Source organism: Onychostoma macrolepis, chromosome 19 (assembly GCF_012432095.1).
Source record: "Onychostoma macrolepis isolate SWU-2019 chromosome 19, ASM1243209v1, whole genome shotgun sequence".
NCBI classification, from domain to species: domain Eukaryota; kingdom Metazoa; phylum Chordata; class Actinopteri; order Cypriniformes; family Cyprinidae; genus Onychostoma; species Onychostoma macrolepis.
The window spans coordinates 30,477,009-30,495,297 of record NC_081173.1 but is presented as its reverse complement, the minus strand read 5'-3'; the positions used below and the strand labels follow the sequence as shown (position 1 = coordinate 30,495,297).

Here is an 18,289-nt window from a genome sequence, read left to right as displayed (position 1 = left end):
TTGAAATATAAACAATAAGAATAATAGGGTCTGTTTTAAAACATTTTTTATAGACATAAGTGTGGGAACATATGTGTAATAGTTTTATATGCAAAGCTGAACTACCTCCTTTTAAGAACTGATAAACAATTACATGTTGCAGCTGGGAACTGGAAGTATGTCAACACTTAAGCAGGCAGAGAGGAAGATATATATATAGTTGTGATTTCTGTGTTTGTGGCCACTTCTTCTCTTCTCATGGGCCACTTCTCATCTGATTCTTGACAAGAAAGTGACATTAATAAAAGTCTCTTCATTCCTGATTCAACATAAGAATGATCTTGTTAATTTTTGTATTATTTTATCCTTTTCTAAGCGACACGAGGCAAGGTAAGAACAAGGTTTATTCATTTCCATATAGAGCTCTTCCACTGATCCACAGTTACATGAGAACTGTTCACTTTGTTTTTAGGTTATTTGTGACCCTGGAGCACAAAACCAGTCATAGGTAGCACATGTATATTTGTTTCAATAGCCAACAAATTATATATTTTTCTTTTATGCCAAAAATCATTAGTTTATTAAGTAAAGATCTTGTTACATTAAGATATTTTGTAATTTTCCTACTGTAAATATATCAAAACTTAATTTTTGATTAGTAATATGCATTGCTAAGAACTTCATTTGGACAGCTTTAAAGGCAATTTTCTTAATATTTCGATTTTTTTGCACACTCAGATTCTAGATTTTCAAATAGCTGTATCTCAGCCAAATATTGTCCGATCCTAACAAACCATACATCAATGGAAAGCTTATTTATTTATTCAGCTTTCGGATAATATATGAATCTCAATTTAAAAAAAAAAAAAGACCCTTATGACTGATTTTGTGGTCCACGGTCACATTATATGACAGGTATTACAAGGAGAAGGTGATTTATGAGAACATTTTCAGTGTCCACATAATTCAAAGGCTTATAAATCATACAGAATCATTTTTTTTAGAAAGTAAAAATGCAGAAAGTTTCCTGTAAGGGGTAGGTTTAGGTGTGGAGCGATAGAAAATACAGTTTGTACAGTATAAAAACCATTACGGCTATGGAATGTCCCAATTTACATAGCAAATTAAACCTGTGTGTGTGTGTGTGTGTGTGTGTGTGATTAATGAGAAGCCAAAATATATATAGAGAGAGAGAGACATTTTATATACAGTGGGGCAAAAAAGTATTTAGTCAGCCACCAATTGTGCAAGTTCTCCCACTTAAAAAGATGAGAGAGGCCTGTAATTTTCATCATAGGTATACCTCAACTATGAGAGACAAAATGAGAAAAAAAAAATCCAGAAAATCACATTGTAGGATTTTTAAAGAATTTATTTGCAAATTATGGTGGAAAATAAGTATTTGGTCAATAACAAAATTTAATCTCAATACTTTGTTATATACTAGAGCAGTAATGTTTTGGGGCTGTCGCTGGGCAACACGGACTTTCAACCTTTCGATGGGGTTGAGATCTGGAGACTGGCTAGGCCACTCCAGGACCTTGAAATACTTCTTACGAAGCCACTCCTTCGTTGCCCAGGCGGTGTGTTTGGGATCTGTATATATATATATATATATATATATGTTAACTTCTCAATGATGTTCTGTGATTGTAGAGCTCCATGTTCTTCAGAGAATAATTGGTTGTGAGCTGGAGAAACGTCCTGATGGATCAGTGAATCTGAGAGCATTTGATGAATATGGATTTGATGGAGAGGATATTATTGCCTTTAATTCTGACACTCTGCAGTGGATTGATAAAAACCCCAAAGCCAAAGAAACCAAAATCAAATGGAATTGTCAGACAGAACGCAACCAATTCATAAAGAAATACCTCAAGACCTGCACTGACTGGATCTCCACCTTTCACAACAGAAAAAATAGTATGATTTCAGATCAGTTTTTGATGCATTAACTCTAAGTGGTGGTTTCTAAGTCTCAGTACAGAGGCGTTTTATCATTATTCACTGAATTAATAAAAACAGTTAAATGTAAACAGAATATTATACAAACCTGCAATAATTAAATATGTTAAGTAATGTTTAATCCCATTTTAACCAATGTTTTTGCTATTGACCTACAATGATCAAATTCAACCAACTTTTAACATTAAAAAGAAAACAAGCAAGCCAAGCCCAGATTTGAAAAGTAACTCAAAGTAACGTAACACATTACTTTCCATAAAAAGTAACTAAGTAACATACATACCCAATATTTTAATGCATTACTTTTAAAAGTAACTTTCCCCAACGCTGCTAATGGGTTGAAAATGTATTGTTCAAAAGCTGTTTAAAAAGATTTCATACATGAGGTGTTCTCTACATTTACATGTTCATCTGGCTTGCAGGAGTTTGCCACACTGCATGTCAGCTTACTAAATAATCAGATATCTTCTAACTAGATATCACTAAAGAGAAAAATTAGTGGGGCAGTCGTAGAGAGTTGGACTTGTGTGTGTGCACTTGGATGGGTACCCAGTAAAAAGGCTCATGCTCATGTCTTTTGAAACCCATATGATTTGCTTTCTTCTGCTTTTTTCACAGCACAGAAACCACAGAGATGAAACTGAATTCTTTGCAAACGTTTGTTTGTTATTATTTACTGCTGCAGCTCCACCAGATGTTCGTGTCTTGGTGCCGAAAGTTTCTGATGATCGAAGTAAGCTGAATCTGACTTGTCTGGCCACTGGTTTCTACCCCAGAGATATTGAGATGTACATCAGGTGGGATGAATCTATTCTTAAGAACCAAAGATCATCTGGAATCAGACCAAATACTGATGGATCCTTTCAGATGAGAACCAGTGTGGAGATTGATGTAAATCACAAAGGGTTTTATGACTGTCTGGTCATTCACAGCAGTCTGACTCTGACACGACCGATTTTAACAGTGTGGACCATATATCAACAAAACTTTAGTGGTGAGTGAGTATGATTAGAATATCCATCATACACTAATGCTGCTTCTGCAGTTATAATGTGAAGATTTAATACAAATCACTAACTGTAGAAGGAGGAGTAGTGTTGATGTTTTTAATGTAATCATGAAATGTATTTTCAGATGTTCATATTATGTTTCTGGAGTTTAGCTTATGATGTTTTTGCATCAAAATGTTAAAACATTTTGTAAAAATGATCATTTTCCATCCTCAATTTTACTCTGTCACAAAAGCTTCAATACAATATATTTAAAAAAAAAAAAAAAAAAACTGGCAGCATGTTGAAAGATCAAATAAAACCATTGCTGTTCAATCGCTCAGGCATTTTTAATAGTTTGATCCTTTAGATCAATTTTCTGCTCTTTCAGAAGGATGTAAACTGGGGCCTTAGCTTTGAGGAATGAAACTTGCAGCATGTTTTACTGTAGCTGAACCCTTGTGTAAATATCAAGGACATGTTGATTTTCCATTTCATGAACCCTTAAGTGTAATTACGACAAACAATTTAGGATAAACTCTGTCCACAGGTTAAAAGTATTTATGATGCATTATTTTTTTCTTCAGCAGAATCTCTATGGTCTGTTATAGCAGGAATAGCAGCAGCCGTAGTTATATTTCTCCCTGTGATTGGTTGCTGCATCTACCGATAGAAAAAGTCAAAAAGTGAGTTATAAATATTCAGCATCATCATCTGCTTTAAATCTCTTTTTTTTTATATCCCTTTTTAAGTTATTTTAAATATGTATGAACAGTTTGACATTACATGGTGGTAGAACTATGTGAACATGGTGAAAGTGATTTTATGATGGTGAGTTTTTGATTGTTTACAATATTTGAATTTCATGTGTTAAAACAGACAACAAGATTATCCATAATTTGTATGGATAAACTGTGAAGTGTTGGAATCATTGCAGATTGACATAAACATATTTACAAGAACATGGTATTGATGTACTCAAGATGAAGTTTTTATATGTTGTGTAATCTGCTGTGTAATCTTTCCTACACTGTAAAAAATGATTGTGATTTTAACAGTAAAAAACTGCAAAATACCACAGTAATAACCTGTTAAATGATTAAGAGTAAGTTTCCTTACTATATACAGTGAATAACTGTAATAGATCTAACCTTTGTTTTCGAGAAAGTAGCCTCAGAGTCGACATTCATAGACTGTGTCTGAAACCACTCCCTACACCCTCATCACTAGTCCTACATTACTTCACTATATAGTCCACTAGACAGAGTGATTGAGAACATATGAGTGAATTCAGACACTGATGAACACCTGCTGTTAAAAACACAATCACTGAAGGAAAGAACAAGAAACAAAACTACGACTGACATACAGCCACAGCCTTAAATGAAATAAACTGAAATAAAACAGCAGAGGATGATTAAACAACTCCACAAACAGCATCACCAGCTCCACTCATTACTAACCAGTTTGACTTCATTTCTGTCATATATCTACAAATTAACAGAGGTTTATATTTTATTTCAAATGTTTTGTTTTATCTCACCATTTTGGCGATCAGTGGTTGCTTTTGTTATGCTCTTGACCCTTGACTCTTTAAGGTTAGTTTTTCTTTGGCTGTTATAATTGTGTTTGTAAAGCACATTAATTATGACAAGAAAAGCCAAGAGAGTTTGTAGTTTTGGTTCAAACTTAAAAGTGGTGGTCATCTTCTAATGACCTGAATCACTGATCTCAGTTAGTGTCGAACAATATGGGTGATTTGTGACTTTATGTTGTTTATGGTAGTAATATTACTTGACAAGTTAAGCTGACACCATTTTGAAAGAATTTAAAAACCTTTTATGCACAAAACCTTCAGAGTTACAGCACCATCTAGAAACACAGACATCAGGAATCAGCACATGAACCTCAACAATGGTGACTATTAATAATAAAAAACAATTCATGCTGCAAAGCATGCTGGGTCCCAGTACAAAACTCCCAGCATGCACTGCAGCATGAATAAATTATGCAGAATGTTCTTAATATTTTCTTTATTTGCTTTTATTTTGGTGTTGTTTTTGTTGTTACTTTTCAGTAAACTGTTTTGTGATGTTCAGAGTTGAACCGTTTTTTAAATTTTTTAATATCGTTTTTGATTGTCACCAATGTTGAGATTCATACGCTGATTGCTGATGTCTGTGTGTGTTTAATTTCTGCCGTAGTTCAATATATTTATTTGTGCATATTCTGGTTAGAACTGTTTCACAACATTTGATTACTGTATAAATTAATGGTGCAATTAACATATCACGTTTAACAAGAGACTTAACACAAGACAATCAGTGAATTAAACTACACCATGATGGTTTTGACATCACAAACATCAGTTATTAAAAGCAACCAAACAAAAACCAACATTAAAGAGTCATGATTCAAGATCCCAACTAAAGCACCCACTGATCGCCAATATGGTGACTTCAAATGAAAGTACAACAACTAAAATCTCAATAAGAGCTTTTGTGCACATATGACATAAATAAAGTAAAAGTGGTTAGTAATAAGATGCTGTTTGTGGAGTTGTTTAATCACCCTCTTCTGAAATCTTGAGAGATTTCATGTGTTTTATTTCAGTTGATTTCATCTTGGCTTTAGCTGTAAGTTTTGTTTCTCTGCTCTTGTTTCTCGTTCCTTCAATGATTCTACTTGTTAACAGCAGGTGTTCATCAATAAAGCTCAATCCTAATTTAATTAGTCACTTAATTCTCTCATTAATTCATCACTGCTTCAGTGTTACTTCAACACTCTGTAGTGTGGACACATAGAAGTGCTCTTTAAAACTGAGGATTTTGCTGTGGGATTAAAGGGGTTAAATTTGTGAGATGACAAAACATTCTGTGGAACGTAATTTTAACAGAAATATACCGTAAATTTAATTTACGGAACAAACTGTAAAAAACAGTAGATTACTGGCAACCACAGCTGCCGGTATTTCACCGTAAAATCAAGAAAATAAACAGCAAAATACTGTAAAGCCTAACAGTCAACTTCCTGTTGTGTTTTGTGGGTCACCATTGTGCTGGAGAGTAGAGCCTGTGCTTAAGTCAAGGATGGACAGAGAGACACTGATGTTATGCTGCATGTTGCTTTGTTGAAAGGCAGTTACTGATGTAATGAGAATGTTCTTGCTAGTTTTAATCACGCATGTGTGTGTGCTGCTGTTATTTGCAAGAGTTTTGAGTTGAATTGATGACTTTGCATAAATCAGTACAATTTTCTTCTTGGGCTTAAACAAAATAGTTCTCAGTACTCTTATGCTCACATTACATAAACATTATAAATATTAGTTTATAAACAAATGGCAGTTGGATAATTTAAGCGTAGTCGGTTTCTGCTAATAAAATGACTTAACTGAAAGGTTTGTGTATTAACATTGTATCAGTTAATGAGATACGGGTTTTCACTGTAAATTTAAACAGTTCTGTAAATCCTAAAATGTTGCTACCATCTTTTTCACGGTAAAATTCTGGCAACCACAGCTGCCGGTATTTTTCCGTAAATTGAACAGATTTTTTTTTACAGTGTAGCTCTGATGTGAAGTTACCCAATTTTGTTTGGAGTGATTGCACAGATCATGCAGAAACTAGTTAAATCTGGTTGAATCTTTATAGTGTTCATTGCTAAATCTAACAAAACTGAAACTAAAACTTTGTCATATTTTTTTACTTTGTATTCCTCATAGAGCCTCTCTTCTCTGGTTACTAGTGCAATGATATACTGTAAGTGTTGTTATTGTGATTGTATTTAAACTCGTATTAGTCATGGTTAAAAGTCCTTCCTTTCAAACTATATTTTTAAATCCTGTCTGGAGACTTTTTCTTTTAAGTTTTTGAGTCTGTGTAAAACATGCTGTCTTGTGTCCAGTAGTATTATTGATAGTTTTCTTGAGTAATGATGATCATGGTGTTGGAAATAATCCCAAATCATGGGTTTGATCAAATGTATTGACTGAATGCAATGCAAGTCTTACTAAAAGGAAGTGTCTGACTCATGCAAAACGTGTTTTGTGCAATTTTCTGATGTTGCAATATATCAGAAATAATTGTCTTGAGTGTGAGTGGGTTTATGTACATGGTGCAACATGTTTATGAAGATCTTCACTGATATCAGTCATTTCACTCAGCTCATATGAATGCAACGTGTTTTAGATGATCAGAGAAAACAAAATTTAAGGCCTTTAAAAATGATAATTAAAACATTTCTTGTCTAATTGTCTTGGAACAAAGTGAAGTAGAGCCGAACCACAGATGACAGTCTCATTATTGTGTGAATATCATTAAATGCATCACCGGTGAACAAATAATAAAACTGTAGAGTGTTTTTTCTTTTTTTTTACTATGGTGAATGCAGATAAAGTGGGTCACTTTTTGTACAACATGTAATTTAGATACCTATATGGTTTTTACTTGTCATTATTACTTTTGATAACTTTAAGGTCCAGCTACATTTCAATTTGAACACAGTTCATATAATGTGTTACTTTCAAGGTATACCAATTTTGAGACCATGCACTCCAGACACATTTATTTTCAGGTAAAGTGGGCCATCCCTGATCCCACCCCAGGTAGGCTAATATTAAGAAAATAACTGTTTTGCAAAGCATATATAATCATTGTGTAAATTAGTTTGAAACTTTATTAATCATGTCATAAAATCATTTGTGAATGTTGTGTTTTTGTATACATACTGAATAGAGTAGGCCCACCTAAAACCCATGTGAAATTAAATTGGTACTTCAATAGCCTACTTCATGTTTCTGTTGTGTGATGCATTCATCAGTGCAAGTTAATCTACGAGAAAAAAAAAACGTCTTGTTTTTCAAGAGACGCTTTTCATTTTAAGTGTGTGTATGTATATATATATATATATATATATATATATATATATATATATATATATATATATACAGTATATTTTTTTACAGTGTATCTATAACTCTACTATATATATATATATATATATATATATACAGTATATATATATATATATATATATATATAGTAGAGTTATAGATACACTGTAAAATACTATCAAATTACAGTAACTTACTGGCAATTTTGGTTGCCAGTAAGACTGTAAATTTACAAGAGTACTGTAAATCAATAATTACAATTGTACTGTAAAAATACAGCAAACTCTTGCATGCTGTAAAATTGTTATGATGGTGTGTAAACATTTGGTAAACTTATTTCATTTGATTCTACTAAGAAGAAACATTTCTTAATATAAAACTGCAAACACTTAATTTGTAATAGTAAAGTTACTAAAACATGACTAATTCAAATCGTTGCAGTTTATCATCAGCTATAGCACACATGCATGTGATAAAGCACTTAACAAAGAGATCATCACTGTATCAGCAACTCTACAGTTACTGTCTTTAAATAAAGCAGCAAAACATCAGTGTTCGTGGCTCATCATTGACTGAAGCACAGGCTCTACTCTCCACCACAATGGTGACCCACAAAACTACATTAAACTAACAGATCTCTCTTGTGCAAAATAATACAGTTCAGTTAAATATTTACTCTCCTTATAGATAACACCTGCTGTTAACAAGCAGAATCACTGAATGAAAGAGAAACAAGAACTACATCTGACTTCAGCCACAGCCTTAGATGAACTCAACTGAAATACAAGAGATCATTAAATCTCTCAAGATCTGATTAAACAACTCCACAAACAGCATTACCAGCTTCACACATTACAATTTGACTTTATTTCTGTCATATGTCTATAAAAATTATTTGAGAATTAACAGAAGTTTATTTGTTTTATTGAAAACGTTTAGTTTGACCTCACCATTGTGGCGGCCAGGGTTTGCTTTAGTTGGGCTCTTGACCATCAAACTTTAATCTTAGCTTTTTTTTGGCTGCTGTAACTGTGTTTGTAGAGCACATTTGTTATAACAAGAAAAGCCAGGAAAATTTGTGGTTACGTGCTTTTGATTGTTTATTGATAATGATATAGTCGTTATCTAGTGGCCTGATTCACATTCAGAGGCTGATCTTTAAAGACATGCAGTGGCTTTTTTATTTGTTAGTTTTGTGCTGTTTACGGCTGCTATATGACCCTGAATAAAATGACAAACTGCTACTGAAAATTTTTAAAAATGTCTTATGCACAAAACTTTTAGTACTACGGCAACAATTAGACACACACAGACATCAAGATTCAGTGTATGAATCTCAACAATGGTGACAATCAAAAGCTTAATGCTGCAATTCATGCTGGGTACCAGCACAGTACAAAACTCACTCATGAATCCCAGCATGCATTGCGGCATAAATAAATTATGCCGCTGAATTGTCCACTTATTGTCTTTAATTCTTACTATGTGCTTTTATTGTTTTTGTGTTGAGTTTTAGTAGCATGTTTTGTGATGTTCAGAGTTGATCTGTTTATTTTTTTTGTTGATTGTCACCATTGTTGAGATTCATACACTGATTCTTGATGTCTGTGTGTGTCTAGTTGCTGCCGTAGTACTAAAAGTTTTGTGCATAAGACATTTTTAAAATTTTTCAGTAGCGGTTTGTCATCTCATTCAGGGTCATATTGCAATTATAAACACACACAAAAAAAGATATCCATGTCTTTAAAGATCAGCCTCTGAATGAGATCAATGAATCAGGTCACTAGATAATAATTACATCATTATCAATAATCAATCAAAAGCACGTAATCACACATTTTTCTGGGTCTTCATGCTATAACAAATGTGTTTTACAAACACAGTTACAGCAGCCAGAAAAAAGCTAAGATTAAAATTTGATGGTCAAGAGCCCAATTAAAGCAAACCCTGACCGCCACAATGGTGAGGTCAAACGAAACGTTTTCAATTCTGTTAATTCTCAAATAATTTTTATAGACACATGACAGAAATAAAGTCAAATTGTAATGTGTGAAGCTGGTAATGCTGTTTGTGGAGTTGTTTAATCAGATCTTGAGAGATTTAATGATGTCTTGTATTTCAGTTGAGTTCATCTAAGGCTGTGGCTGAAGTCAGATGTAGTTCTTGTTTCTCTTTCATTCAGTGATTCTGCTTGTTAACAGCAGGTGTTATCTATAAGGAGAGTAAATATTTAACTGAACTGTATTATTTTGCACAAGAGAGATCTGTTAGTTTAATTTAGTTTTGTGGATCACCGTTGTGGTGGAGAGTAGAGCCTGTGCTTCAGTCAATGATGAGCCACAAACACTGATGTTCTGCTGCTTTATTTAAAGACAGTAACTGTAGAGTTGCTGATACAGTGATGATCTCTTTGTTAAGTGCTTTATCACATGCATGTGTGCTATAGCTGATAATAAATTGCAATGATTTGAGTTAAAGTCATGTTTTTAGTAACTTTACTATTACAAATTAAGTGTTTGCAGTTTTATATTAAGAAATGTTCCTTCTTAGTAGAATCAAATGAAATAAGTTTACCAAATGTTTACACACCATCATAACAATTTTACAGCATGCAAGAGTTTGCTGTATTTTTACAGTACAATTGTAATTATTGATTTACAGTACTCTTGTAAATTTACAGTCTTACTGGCAACCAAAATTGCCAGTAAGTTACTGTAAATTTTACAGCAATTTTTTGCAGTGTACATATAACTGGTGAGAGAATGATGTGTTTGTTTTAGGAGTGTGTTTTAAGAGATACTGTTGACAATGAATTTAAATGATGAAACGAACCTCTCAAACAAGTATTTCGAGTCATTTAATGTAGACATAGCCGGCTGCTGAAATATAAAGGACAAAAGTGGTTCATATGCTCTCCTTTAAACATGTTTTATGTAGACATAAGAATGGTTTTGCCTGTTTTTTTGTTGTTTTCCTCTGTTTTAAGCGATGCACAGCAAGGTAAGCACAGTTCATTAGTTTCATAGCCTAACTTCTGATCGACAGATAGCCTATAAGCCTATAGTACAGACAAATGTAGACAATGCGGAGCACCTAAGAAAAGAGGTAACACTACACATTAAGGTTCCATTAATGTTATTTAATGTATTAACTAACATGAATGAACAATACATTTATTACACACTGTAAAACCCAACAGTTAGGGTAACTCAAACCGTTTGAGTAAACCGATTGCCTTAAAAACCTGACAAGTTAGGTTAACTCAAACCGTTTGAGGAAACTTATTGTCTTAAAATATTTAAGTTTTTTAAAACTAATAGTTATGAGTACTCTGAACTTATTTCAGCTGAGTTCACTAAATAAGATATATGCCCAACAAGTCACGGTAACTCAAACCGTTTGAGTAAACCAATTGCCTTAAAAACCCAAGTTAGGGTAACTCAAACCATTTGATGAAACTTATTGTCTTAAAACTTTTAAGTTTTTAAATCTAACAATTATGAGTGCACTGAACTTATTTCAGTTGAGTTCACTAAAATAAGATAAACATTGCAGTTAAGTAATTAAGTGATTAATTAAGTGCTGATTGAGCATTAGTGATGAACACCTGCTGTTAACAAACACAATCACTGAAGAAAAGAGAAACACAAGAACAACAACAACTGACTTTAGACACATGCTTAGATGAAATCAACTGAAATAAAATACATTAAATCTCAAGATCTGATTAAACAACCCCACAAACAGCATCACCAGCACCACTTATTAATAACAAGACTGACATCTACAGAAGATCTTATTGAGAATTAACTAAGGTTTAGATGTTGATTTATTGTTTCATTTGAAGTAACCATGTTAGAGATCAGTGTCTGCTTTAGTTGGGCTCTTGACCCTTGACTTCTGTGTTAGATGTTCTGTTTTCTCTTTTTCTCTGGCTGTTTTAACCATGTGTTCTTCGAACATGTTTGTTATAACCGAAAAGCCCAGAGAAAATTATCAGTAGCTGGTTGTTATATATTTATAATGACGATCATCTATTAGTGAGCTGATCTCATAGAGATTTAACATAGACTCACTGTGTCTAATTTCTGGTTGAATGAACATATTGATTATAATAAAAGCAATTCTAAGAGCCTATGTTTCTGTGATAGTCAATTAATATAAAGGACTTTCCAAACAGTTTGTCCACAAAAAGTTTTAATCTATGGTAGCAATTAGACTCACACAGACATCAAGAACCAGCTTATGAACCTCAACAATGGTGACCATTAAAAAATAAATTTAAAAAAATCATGCAGCAATGCATGCTGGGAGCCATGGATGAGTTTTGTACTATGCTATTACCCAGCATGCATTGCAAAATTATTATTATATTTTTTTAATGGTCACCATTGTTGAGGTTCACAAACTGATTCTTGATGTCTGTGTGAGTCTAGTTGCTTACGTAAATTAAAACTTTATGGGGACAAACTGTTTAGAAAGTCCTTTATATTAACTGACTGTCACAGAACCAGTGGCACTTAGAATCGCTTTTACTGTAATCAATACATTCATTTAACCAGAGGTTAGACACACAATGAGTTGTGTTTATTCTCAATGAGATCAACTCACTAATAGATGATTGTCATTATAAACATAACCAACTACTGATCACTTCCTCTGGGCTTTTGAGTTATAGCAAACATGTTCGAAGAATACATGATTACAACAACCAGAGAAAAAGAGAAAACAAAACAACTAACACAGAAGTCAAGGGTCAAGAGCCCAACTAAAGCAGACACTGATCTCTAACATGGTTACTTCAATTGAAACAATAAATCAACATCTAAACCTTAGTTAATTCTCAATAAGATCTTCTGTAGATGTCTGACAGAAATAAAGTCAGTCTGGTTATTAATAAGTGGAGCTGGTGACGCTGTTTGTGGGGTTGTTTAATCAGATTTTGAGATTTAATGTATTTTATTTCAGTTGATTTCATCTAAGCATGTGTCTAAAGTCAGTTGTTGTTGTTCTTGTGTTTCTCTTTCTGTCAGTGATTGTGTTTGTTAACAGCAGGTGTTCATCACTAATGCTCAATCAGCACTTAATTAATCACTTAATTACTTAACTGCAATGTATATCTTATTTTAGTGAACTCAACTGAAATAAGTTCAGAGTACTCATCACTATTAGTTTAAAAAAACTTAAATGTTTTAAGGCAATCAGTTTCCTCAAACTTTTGAGTTATCCTAACTTGTTGGGTTTTACAGTGCAGTATTCTTTTTTTGTTAATTTTAGTTAATGAAAACAGTTGTTCACTGTTAGTGCATGTTCATTAACAGTGCATTAACTAATGTTAACAAGCACAACTTCTGATTTTAATGAATTAGTAAATGTTGAAATTAACTAAGATTAATAAATGCTGTAGAAGTATTGTTCATTCTTAGTTCATGTTAACGAAAGCAGTTGACTATAGGCCTAATGTTAACTAATGAGCCTTACTGTAAAGTGTTTGAAAATAAGATGAGACAGAAAATTATATTTCAGTGCGTTTGACTTCGCTCTGAAAGGTTTTGCGTTCTTCCGAGAAATTTTTCGAGAAAATCCAAAAACATTGAAATAATTTTTTCTCCCTTCTCGCATTTTCACATGCGGTGCTCCATGCTTTTCATATTTGGCAGTTCAATCATGGTCGCATGTTGTTGTGTCTACTAAGACATTGTATTTTTTTTTTTTTTTTTTTAATGGACATCTAGTAGCCTAATTTTATGGACATAACACAATGAAGTGAAAAATTCAAAGTACAGGTAAAAAAAAAATCCCTCATATTAACACAAAAAGAGTCTCATGCCGTTGCTATTCCTTCTCAGAGAAGCACTGCCTCCACTACATGTTTACTATCATGATAAAAGCAGACACTCTGCCAGTGTTCAGTGCTGTGGGTGAATCTGACGACATACAGATCTCTCACTACAGCATTGAAGAGCAAGTCTGGATAAGAGAGAACCTGACTGAAGATGACTGGAGCGAAGCTCCTGAAGGACCTCCTGAAACTACAGACTGGTATCTAGATCTGATCAAGATCCTGTCAAACTGCACTGAGTCTTCTGGTGAGTTCAATGCTTTCTCCTCTTCATTATCAGACATGTTATGAAACTTTACTGGACTTTTTCACAATCTAAAAAGGTGTAATTTCACTGAGCAGCCACAGTGTGTCTTACTCACACCAATATAAATACTTCATCATTGCTGTTCTGTGGTTGTAGAGCTCCGTGTTCTTCAGAGAATAATTGGCTGTGAACTGGAGAAACTTCCTGATGGATCAGTGAATCTGACACCGGTTGATGAATTTAGATTTGATGGAGAGGATTGCGTTGTTGATACAAGCACAAATGCCAAAGAAACCAAAATCAAGTGGGACAGTCAAATAAAACTTCAAGCATTCATCAATACCTGCCTGGACTGGATCACCACATTTAACAACACAAAAAAGAGTAAGTTGTGATCAGAATACTTTAATGAGCTCCTATCTTTGTGTGATTGTGACAACTTCAGGAGGCTTTTTATATTTTGATACAGAGGTGATGTATTCAATGACAAGCCAAGAGAAATGAAGAGTTGCAAATGTAAAACTGTAAAGGACAGGTTTGGCAGCATTATTCTCATTAGAGTCATTGAAATGTTCTCATTTGAACATGGTTTACGTTTAGTTTTCTGGGTTTGGGTTATTCATCAGCAGTTAAAACCCTTAATTTGTTTAAATTCTAAAAATATATGAAAGTGTTTGGTCACAAGGAGTTATATTAGATGTGTGTGGACTTCAGGAAATCTGACTTCGTGCCAGTAGAAGTTAAGACTGTCACAATGGATCACACACACATTGAGAGAGAATTCTTGTTAAATGTTTATTTGTTGATTGCATTATTATTTTCTTCTCCAGATTCACCAGATGTTCATGTGTTTGCGAGGAAAGCTTCCGATGATCACAGTAAGCTGGTTCTGAGCTGTCTGGCCACTGGTTTCTACTCCAGAGATATTGAGATGAACATCAGATTGGACAGAATTAACATTGTGAACCAAATATCATCTGGAATCAGACCAAATAATGATGAAACCTTTCAGATGAGAACCAGTGTGGAGATCGACAGAAATCACAAAGGATCTTATGACACAGCAGCCTGACAGAACCAGCTTCAGTAAAATGGGGTAAATATCACCAGAAATACAGGTGTATGATGAGGATTATGATTTTGTACATCAAGGTTATTTACATTACCACATCACATGCAGCATATTTGCTATAGCCATTCTAAAGTATTGTGCATTAATAAATATAAAATACAATTTTGGTTATTGTTAATATAAAAATGTTTTGTTTATTTGTTGTTCGATCATGTTTATTCTTAATGACGCTACATCTCTATTTTGCTATAAAGAATTAGTATGCTATATGAAGAAATTTAAGCAAAGATTTAAAAACTATAGTTCAGTTTTAGTTCATGTTAATATTGTGTAATGTTGACGTATACACAACCTTATTGCAGTTTTATAGATACATTAAATAAAAAGCTTCCATGAATAGACTACCATAAAATATCTTTGAATTTCACTACTAACCCTAAACTAATGCTTCTCCACTGATTAGTAAAAACTCCCCTTGTGTTTTCTTATGGTTAATGGTTTCTTAATTCACACAAGTGTATTCTTCATAATAAATATATTATATATCTTATCATTAACGCAAGTATGCCCGGTTGTGTTGCATACTGGTGTAAAGTATGTTTCTGGCTTAAAGAAGGAAAACTTTACTATTCAAATATTCAACTGTGCACATGCACATACATGTTCTTGCTTCATCCAAACAATAAATGCATGTCTTTTGATTAAATGACAATTAGTGTTAAAGTGCTTATTATTATTGCTAATTTAATGATTTTGTTTTTATTTGTTATTTTTTCCTTCTGCAGATGGCAGATGTTCTGACTGTGAAACAGAATCTCAGTGGCCTGTTACAGTAGGAATAGTAATATCAGCTGTAGTTTTAGTTGTAGTCCTTACTGTGTTTCATCGCTGCATCAACAAAAGAAAGAAGCAACATGGCGAGTATTAAATATTCAACATTATCATTGTTGCTTTAAATCTCATTTGGAAATGACCATTTTAAAATATATGAACTAGAAAAGGAGAGTTTGACAGTATATGACAGTAAAAGTATGCAAACATGGTGATAGAGATTTTGATGATGAGATGTTTATTAAACAAATGAAGTGTGACATCTGTTCAGCTTGGCATAAACACACTGTATGTCCTTAAGATGAGGTTTTTCTGCTGTATCTTTGACAGGTCTGATGAGAAGTTATGGTTATTATGGTGGAGTGACAGAGCAGCTTCAGATCCTCAGTCCAGCGTTTGATGAAGCGTCTGATCAAGAGCTCAATACAGACTAGACTGAGATGAGAACAAGTTCACAGGTACTAAATGAAACATTTTCACATTAGACACTAATTTTCCAGCTGTGCTATGAAAAAAATAGTGTATTGTTTTTTTTTGTTTTTTTTTTCTTCAATATTTTAAAATCGTGTCAGTTCTACTTTATTAGGAAAAAATAGTTAAGGAGTTATTATAAGAAGTTATTATTATCAAGAAATTATTATAAGAACTAATAGGACTTATCATAAATTGTAAAAACAAAAGCATTGATTTATCTCATTACTTGAACGAAGTAAATCATATGTGGGGAAAATCAAATTAGGAACTCTTATTGCTATCAGATGTAATATTATTTCAGCTAAAATACTATTTATGTCCATTACATCCCCAACTAACAGGGAACGTCCTGGCAAGGTTCTCTTAAAGGTACAAACAACCGTTCTTCCAGTAACAACTGAACATTCCTTCAAATTAATGTGATTTTTAATGTTCTCAAAATGTCAACACAAAAACATTATCATTCATGGAATGCTTTTCTAAAATGTTTTAGTTGGACATTCATAGTTTTTGTCATGCCAATAAAGCACCCTTGAATTGAATTGAATTGAATTTTTTATCTCATATTGTGAAAATTATTCATAAATGCTTTTTCACTCAAAAAATGAGGTGCCTACTCTCAGCTACATGAGGCCTGCGATTAATCAGATGCACATAGAAACACAGAACCAGTCCTAAATGAAAGAAAACAAGTTGGCAAAAAGATTGAATCCAATATTTGGTGATAATATAGCATAATGAGAGATTATAAGCAATTGTTTGGAGTCCGGTCATTTTTGACCGGGAACACCACCCCACACAGCGACTGTCATCTGGCCCAGCTCTGGGCAAACACGCAGTTACACTCGGCCCACATGCAGCAAAGAATTATGGCCCTTGTGTGGCCCAGATCTGGAATACAGTCAAGAGCCACACATGAGCCATAACTGAACCAAATCGCCAAATAGTAACTTATAATCAGCCCTGAACTGGGCCAGAACAAGTTTTAATAGTGCTACCCAATCTCAGCCTTCAGTAAACCACATAGAGACCAGTCTTTAAACAGAAACCCCAAAACTGAGACATAAAAAAGCCAAAAAAAACAAAAAACAACTCAGCCACGGATCCATCAATAGGCAGTAAAACACACAGCTACACCTTTACGCAATTAAGCATCTTTCATACTTCTTTAGATTGTGAGGGAAAGACTTCCTGGCTCAGCAGGGACTCGAACCAGAGATGATCTTGCTGTGAAGAGTCAGCAGTTCCCACTGAGCCACTTATGCTGTGCTTAGCCACAGACATGAAATACAGGTACAGACATTCACAGGTACAGAACTCTGTTTGGATAGATGCTGAAATGTACAACATACACAGCAAAATCCTCAGTGAACACTGCACACAATGTTAAAGGAAACACTAAAGTAGTGTTGAAGTTCACAAGATGAATTATCTAATTAAATGATCATATAACTGATGACGAAGCATTTGGTAAAATCAGCTGCAAGTCAAACACATTAAATCTCTGAAGATCTCAGCAGAGGATGATTAAACAACTCCACAAACAGCATCACCAGCTTCACTCATTACTAACCAGACTGACTTTATTTCTCTCTGATGTCTACAGAAGCTCGAATTTATAATTAATTGAGGTTTAGATGTTGGTTTATTTCATTTGAAGTCACCATTGTGCTGGGCAGTGTTTGGTTTAGTTGGGATCTTGGTCCTCATACTTATTGCGTTAGCTTTTTTTTTTTTTTAGGCTGCTGTAACTGTGTGTTTGTAAAACACAGTTGTTGTGGCAAAGAAAGCCAAGCTAGAATGAGATCAGGTACTAACTCATTTTTATGGTAATAATGAAGTCATACAAAATAAGCATCGAATAAATTTAAGATTTCATCAGTAGTTGCAATTGTGTTTTGTTTTTAATTTTGTTTATCTTTGACATTTATAGCCACCAACCTTCTTAAACTGCAGTATCAGCATTAAAGTAATCACACATCCTGAAGACAGACATCAA

At 33.6% G+C, this 18,289-nt stretch overlaps 2 protein-coding genes across 2 annotated transcripts; both read left to right on the top strand.

The window, feature by feature from the left end:
* The first annotated feature begins 236 nt into the window (after positions 1-236).
* Positions 237-4,016, top strand: LOC131525886 (major histocompatibility complex class I-related gene protein-like). Its single transcript, XM_058753873.1, has 4 exons — positions 237-369; positions 1,636-1,902; positions 2,630-2,938; positions 3,521-4,016. The coding sequence occupies exons 1-4, from the start codon at positions 315-317 to the stop codon at positions 3,604-3,606; spliced, it is 717 nt and encodes a 238-aa protein (XP_058609856.1). The 5' UTR covers positions 237-314; the 3' UTR covers positions 3,607-4,016.
* A 6,753-nt stretch (positions 4,017-10,769) lies between these two features.
* Positions 10,770-15,887, top strand: LOC131525182 (uncharacterized). The gene is made up of 5 exons (XM_058752551.1): positions 10,770-10,824; positions 13,674-13,913; positions 14,070-14,297; positions 14,744-15,009; positions 15,771-15,887. Exons 1-4 carry the CDS (start codon positions 10,770-10,772, stop codon positions 14,983-14,985), a joined length of 765 nt encoding a protein of 254 aa, XP_058608534.1. The 3' UTR covers positions 14,986-15,009; positions 15,771-15,887.
* The last annotated feature ends 2,402 nt before the right edge of the window (positions 15,888-18,289 follow it).